The following is a 7,438-nucleotide window of genomic DNA, read 5'->3' as shown; positions in this document are numbered from 1 at the left end:
ATAGTGCCTTTCTCGAACTCAAGGACCCTTTACAGAGATCAGCTTTTACAATCACTCGCACACAACCGATGATTTCTATAGCTATTAATAGAAAAAAACCTTCCTAAGTTCACAGTCATTTGAACAGATGCTGAAATACAGGGGCAATAACTGCTTTTCATCTTTATTCAAGTTGGGCACTTTTTGCTATTTCAACCTTTATTCCATATATATTCACACACACAATCAAGTCTTGCTCCATGGCAATTCATATTGTGCCAGTCCACATATCCTATACGACGATGATATAACATTGAAATCACTGTTGAAAAAGCAATCAAAAGCTTTTATGAAGGGTCAGCCAGACAGAATATGCCTCTCCTTCGCCTTTGTGTGGTGTGTCATCTTCCTCCTATACCTGCATATCACTGGTCCTGACGCTGCAGCTGTGGACTGAAGCGCCCAAGCTTTCCCCTGCCCCCTCCTCCCACCCGTACTCATCCGAGAAAATTCCCATCAGGCAACGGGGCTGCGCACCCGACTCCTGGCCAGATTCACCATGCTGGTCTCAGATGCACTTCCTGCAGCCCTGCGCTGAGCTCAGAGGCAGATGTCACCCCACAGGGGGAGCTTACAGGCTGGGGGAGTGCCTGGTCTCCTTGCTCATTGTGTCTTAATCAGGGGAACCCGAGCAAGACTTGGTTCAGTCAGGGTGGCCGGAGACGTGCCAAGGTGTGAGTTTCAAAGGCTGGAAAATTCCATACCACTTATCAGTGTCACATGCAATATAGACCTACATAAACCTGTGTGTGTGTGTGTATTTCTCCATCCAACATTATTGGCCCATTAGTACTGGTCCTGAATAGTGTATATACACTATTCTGTTCTGGTCTGTATATATTAATTAGATATGGAAAGCAGAGTTCTGTTTTAATTCGGCATTCATATTCTGAGACGTCTAACACATGCACTCTACAAAGTGTGTACTTTAATAATAGCCTTTGTTCTTTAGTTAATGCTTAACTAATGAACTTGCACTTTTTTGTCTAACGAGAGAAATATATTCTTGCTGTCATGAGTCATTTTCAGATTGGATATGCATATGGACTGCAATAACAACACGTAACTGTGTAAGCGTTGCATTTCAGTAGTGGCTTGCTGACTTTCTTTTGCCTTTCAGTAGTGGCTAACTGATATCCTTCTAGCTGATATCTTCCTACTGCCTTTCGGTTGCGGCTAGCTGACGTTCTGCTGCTCTTTTCTACAATGTCTGCTCGGAATGGTGGCCTGACCCGTCGATCATTTTGCACAGCCCTCCATATAGTTTTAAAAGCCTCATCAAAGTCAACGAGGATGCCCATGGGATTGGTTACAGTCCTGGAACCTCCGAGAGAGACAATAAAGAGTTTGACAGCAATGAAAAAGCAACAGGCTCGGAGTTTCGTAGTCATGAAAACTGTGGCTTTTAATGTAAACACTACATTCGATTGGTTTTCCAGCACGAACATCCCACATGAAAGAACAACCATTCACTAAAGAAGAGGGAGAAAGAAGGGAGAAAGAACCAGCACAGAAAGCATTCACTGGGAGAGGAAAAAAAAAAGACGAAAGAAAACCCGACGCTAGGGCCGAGGGGCGGGAGGACGAAAGAAACTCCGAAAGCCTAACCGGTATATGTCATTATACACAGTTCGTTATTTTTTTTCCGTCTTCTTTTCTCATAAGTCAGACTAAGAAGGCAGGAAAGAGGGAGAGGAGATACATCATTCCAAATCTACGTGTGTTGAGTGAGAGCTGTGCTTTTCTATGCAGACCTGGAAGGTGGGTGGTTTTTTTTTCTTTTCTTTTTATCTCGAGTAGTACAATTCCCCAAAAAGGAAAACAAAAATGCACGAGGAAGGGAAAGCGCGTGAAATCTGTACAGGCATGCGCAGCGGCCTGCCCTCTCCAGCACTGGGGTGGGGCCTGCGCACCAAAGGTTCTTCCAAAAATCAAACAAAACAAAAAAAAAATAGACACATATACCGTTATTCGGGTTAAGTAAATACACTGCAATGCAGGGCAAACAGGCAAAAAAAAAGGGGGAAAAATTGGTACTGTTCAACATCAACGGTAAGTCAGTAAGAATGGTTCAAGAGTGGATCGCAGGAACTCTTGCAAAAAACTTTTTTAAAAAAGGGGGAAGAGAAAAAAAAAGTTCCTCAGCTACAAAGCACAAGAAATATACCTTTAATAATATTACAGGATCATCCTCGATATTGTTATTATCATCATCATCGTTATTGTTGTCATAATCATTGTTTGTTTGTTTTTTTCGGATTAAGTCTACTTGTAAAGATTCTAGAACCAGAAGACTGGATCTACAGGTTTCTACAGACACGCAGCCCAGTGACCATCACCCATACGGCACCATATCATTGGCTGGTTTTCCTTAGCCCCGCCCCCAAACGCCTCCCTCGCCCACCCAACGTACCCAACGCTCTCTTTTCGTTGCGGCTGTGCATCTTTCTTGTTTTTTTCTTTGTTTTCCTTTTTACTTTTTTTTTTTTGTCTTTTTTTGCCCCCCCTTTTTTTGTGGGTTTTATTATTATTGTTTCCTCAACATCATCTAAGTGAAGCAGGTAGCGTTTTCTTCATACAAAGGCTGAAGGTTCATGCTATGTTTGAGAGGACCAGTGAGAGAGGACTGACTCCATTACCCAGCCTGGAGAACAACTAAAACAGGACATTCAGGAAGGCAGGACAGAACGGGGACAGGGGGAGCTATCGGGAGGATGGGGTAAATGGGAAGGAGGTACATGGGACAGACAATCAATAAATTAATTAATAAATTAATTAACAAATTTTTTAAAAAAAAAAAGTAGAGGTTCCTTACACGACAGTGTTAATAGATTTTCATTATAGCGACCTAGTGTTGGGAGAACTATTCCCAGACCCACCGTTCTTAGAAGGTTGGCACCGATATCACAGATCAGACCTGGTCAGTGGGCTCAGTCATACGCAATATGGCCCCAGACATATGCAGCAAATATAGCTGGCCTACTCCAGTGACAGGAACGAACAGAGTGAACAAGACCCAACAAAACAAGGAGAGAGGCCTGTGGGGTGCAACCCTTGGGGTTTCCTTTCTCTACAACGTGGAGCTGCTGAACAGAACGAACCAGAATCATTACGAAATCCCAGTCTGATAAAAACCCGAAGAACAGGGGAACGCTACAACCGCAGTTTGGCTTGACTCACGCTAACTGTTGTGCTCATGCCTAGCTTAACTGTCGAAGCCATGGATACAGCTGTCGTATTTTTTTCCCGCCATTGCGTCATTACCATAACATTGTATACTCAGGCAAAACATGTTACCAGTCAGCCCCCTGACTGATATGCACGTAATAAATATACATACAATAAACAAAAACATAAAAACATAGTAAAAGAAAGACATTTTGAGAACAAAAATGAAGATTGTTTAGTTAAAACAACATAAAAGACAGTGGGAAATGTGAAAACAGAACACCAATCAGCAAAGAAGGAAATAAACATAAAACAACAAAAAACAAAGAAAACGGGTCCCAACTTTGTTCTAGAACCGTAACGGCTGGGTTTCTATAAGAAATCAGTTCTGTTGGCAGCTCTTTGAAAGACAAACTAAAAACATTTTTATATATATAATATTTATATATATGTATATGTATATGCCTATTTTTAAATTATTATTATCATTTACCAACTTGCATTTTCAATAATATTCATTTCCAAAGGGTTGGCTCGAGTGCGAGGGGGGGGGGGGGCTCAGTACAAGCCGCAGCCTCGCAGGTTGTTGGCAATGATGATGTCAGTGACGGCGTCAAACACCACCTGGATGTTTCCTGTATCCGTGGCGCAGGTCATGTGACAGTAGATCTCTTTATTGGGCGAGCGGTTCTTGCTCTCGAACTGTGCTTGGATATAAGCTGCCGCGTCATCGTAAGTGTTCGGGCCTGCAGAGGGGGGGGGGTGGGGGTAGAGATACGACATCAGCGTGAAGAGTTTAACCAGCAAGCGCACAACCTTCTCCAAGAAGTCCAACCCAGCCAATAAGCAGTTAGTATTTGACGTTAAATATTGTCGTATTAAGTGTGTCCACTGAAAGACGGACATGAAAATGAAAAGGAAATAATAATAATAATAATCGCCTCCGTTATCGCAAAGGCTTTCAGCTCCACCTGTCTCCCAATACTACGCTCATCTCTCCCTCATATTTTTGGACGGGGTGGGCAGACTTAGGGGATGGCACACACACACACACACACACACACACACACCTTCTGGAGGCTATAGAGGCCTGTTCTTCTATGGAAATATCACATCAGGATGTTCACACACTGTGGAGAGCTCCCTGGGGCTCCCCTCGCCGTCGCCGGCTCACATCATGCCCATTTAGAGCCACTCTCAGCCCCTCTACGTATCCCGCTCTTCCCTGTCTTTAAAGCCGGCGCCTTTCCCCTGCTCTGGTGCAACACATCTCGCTGTTAGACAAGAGCACGGTGTGACTGCCCGCCTTGAAACGAGCTTTCTGGCATGAGTGATAACTGCAGGGATGCTGGGCAGTGGGGCGTGGAGGGTGAGCGTTTGGGAACAGGTCTAGACAGGACAGCAGCCCCTAGGGGCCATCTCTTCCCCACGGTTTCCCAAGCGTGGCCCCGTCACTAGCCTCTTGCAGACAGCACACACCCAGTCGGGCCGACGGCGTGTCTGGAGCGTGCGGAGCGAGAGAAAGACACAGAGGCCGTCTTTTGGAGTTTCTGAAGCCTTACCATGAAACTGACAGGATGGTACTTCACCTTGCCTGCCTCACCAATCCAGATATTGTTAGAAAATGCATTTTAGACACTTGAAGAGCCACACAAGCCCCATCATGGCCCAACACAGAAAGATCACTGGGCACACTGGTTCGACACCCTCACGGTGTGAACAAAGGAAAGACGGGTCATGTTTCTTCAGGCCACTACCACGACCTTTTCCCAGTCGGAGAGCTGGATCCTTTCACACATGTAGCTCATTGAGACTTGTGGCCATCATCCTGCTGTGGTAAAAATCACTGATTTCCTTGAAAGATTTATAACTAGTCAAGGCCAAACCTCAGGCAATTTCATTCCCATGATGACGACTCAAAAACCGAATTCTGAATCCTGAACTCAAACTCCTCAGCATGATCCAACAAACACAACCTTACCTCAAGTCCAATAACAGCACAGAATTCAGCTTCATTTTCCATTCGAGCTTTGGGAAGCTTCAATGTGTGGAACGGGCTTTGGAAACCAAGCCAGTCAACGGTATGACAATGGCCTGGTGTGTCTGAACAAAGATGAGACTGTGATATTATCCAGGTTTATCCGGGTGTGTTCTTACCCGTGTACTCCGGGAAACAGATACTCAAGGGTGATTTCTTGATCTTTTCAGCGAACAGGTCTTTCTTGTTGAGGAAGAGAATGATGGAAGTGTCAATGAAGAATTTGTTGTTGCAGATGGAGTCGAACAGCATAAGAGACTCGTGCATGCGATTCTGCAGGGGAACAGGAGAGAGAGAGAGAGAGAGAGAAGGGAAGAGACACAGAGACAGAGAGAGAGAAACGCAAGAAAAGGTTAGCGAGAGAAAATGAGCTCAAGAGCGGACAAGGCCGAAGTGAGGGGCCAAACCACGGCCCGCAAACACAGAGGCGCGAGCAGGGAGCAGACGCCCTGCCCTGGTCTGACATGGGCACTGCAGACTGCAAGCGCTAGGCGCTGAAACTACAGATACCTGCTGACGTGGGAAAGCGTAACCGTTTTAGGCACGAGGCCGTGCTTTCTGTGGGTGCCAAAAAAAAAAAGATGTGGAGGGGTGCACAGAACGAGGGGGGAAAAATAGAGGGAAAGAGATAGAGAAAGAGAGAGAGAGAGAGAGAGAGAGAGAGAGAGAGAGAGAGAGAAGCCTGAGGCATAAACAGGTCCACCCTTTCTTGTGGCACTTTATTGCTTTATTCATTTATTTCATATAAATACGTACACACAAATACACATCTATTATTCAATAAATAATTACAAACAATCAAAGACACTTTACCACAGCAGACAGACCAAACTGATAAGTACACCTCGGAGCACAAACAGGAGAGAGTACAGATCCAAGTGGAGCCGAACTCGGACCTGGAAGGGGAGACAGACGGCACTGTGATGCCACACTCTGCATTTGGCACTTCCATCGACACTAATTATTTCTCTAATCCAGATTCTTCTAATTCAGGACGACGTTATTTAAAAACGACTATCCAAATGGGCTGCAGGTGATTTGTTTGGAAGAAGTTGCGCGTTTTGGATAAATGTCAAATACCAGTAGTGTTGATGACCCTTGCACTGACCTGGGTACGTGCAAGGAGGCAGAGGCTAGCTGAAAGATATTTGTACACTTCTGGCTACTGAAAAACAGCATCGGAATTTCACAGTCCCCTCACAGCCATTCTGAAAATGCATTTTCTACTACTGAAAACTATCAAATATGACATGAAATGAATCTTTTCTATTTAACTGCCCAAAATTAGACCACAGCACCAGCTGCTGTAGTGCAGGTAAAACCAAAGCAGCCATGGGTCATTAGTCACACAGCAGGGCATGGACCCAGTTACCCACAAATCCATTTACCTACACAGATGCAAAAAAACCCAAAACCCTTCAACTTCCTATCAATCTTAGCACCGACATTTCATATCCTCCTTTTTGCTCTAGACGCGCAAACCGATACCCATCATTCTCTAAACCAGGAACAGAAAGCTCGGGGTCCATTACTCAGGCGGAAGGGTATGCTACACAGAGAGACTCATAAAACAGTCGGCTCGGCAGCAGAGAGAGAGAGCGAGTGAGAGACGAAGAGAAAGAAAAGATGGACGGAAAGAGAGAGAGAGAGATAGGAAGCGAAGGGGGGCAGGGGGAGAGAAAGATAACCAGGAAGCAGAGAGAAACTGCAGAAGGCCAGGCTGCTGTAAGATCCATGACACCAGCAGGAGGTGGGGTCCAGGGTTTGTTTTGCCTCTAATGACTGCGATAACGACATTCCCGCCGAGAGACTGAACGGGAGCCGCGTAACCCTGGTGGGCTCACCGTGCCCACGACGCTGTGATGTCACTGGGGACTTCCGCTGCACCCCTGCTGGCCAGTGCCAGCGGGTCAGCCCACAGACCACGAGTCTCTCTGGTCAAAAACGACTGGCTCGTGGTCTATTATTATACTGTCATGATGCGTCATTCAAAATTCTTCAGAATCCAGAATATGGTACCATATGTACGTAATTACCATGCTTTTCGGTCTTGAAGGGCTCCGTGTAAGGAGCAAACAGCTACAGTGGCTGAGGAAAGTAAAGATAAGCCCCACAAGATAACAGTGTTCGCAGTGTGGAAAAAAATAAGATGTCTATAGCAAAGTGTGTGCTACCATTACTGAACCCCCCCCC

General features: G+C 45.4%; 1 protein-coding gene across 2 annotated transcripts in view; it reads right to left on the bottom strand.

Annotated features, from left to right (window-relative positions):
• Nucleotides 1-1,418: 1,418 nt before the first annotated feature.
• The window catches only part of gnao1a (guanine nucleotide binding protein (G protein), alpha activating activity polypeptide O, a), a 61,455-nt gene continuing 55,435 nt past the window's right edge, over nucleotides 1,419-7,438 (bottom strand). Inside the window, exons 7-8 of one of the 2 annotated variants that reach the window (XM_035525054.1) lie at nucleotides 5,365-5,518; nucleotides 1,419-3,953 (exon numbers count right to left, since the gene is read on the bottom strand). In XM_035525054.1, coding sequence (XP_035380947.1) covers nucleotides 3,766-3,953; nucleotides 5,365-5,518 — 342 coding nt within the window. In that variant the 3' untranslated portion in view covers nucleotides 1,419-3,765. The remainder of the gene's footprint in view (nucleotides 3,954-5,364; nucleotides 5,519-7,438) is intronic. The other variant, XM_035525055.1, reaches the window with a different exon arrangement.

This window comes from Electrophorus electricus, chromosome 4, assembly GCF_013358815.1.
Source record: "Electrophorus electricus isolate fEleEle1 chromosome 4, fEleEle1.pri, whole genome shotgun sequence".
NCBI lineage: Eukaryota > Metazoa > Chordata > Actinopteri > Gymnotiformes > Gymnotidae > Electrophorus > Electrophorus electricus.
Note: the sequence above shows the minus strand (reverse complement) of the source record. Positions and strands in the feature narration are given on the sequence as shown.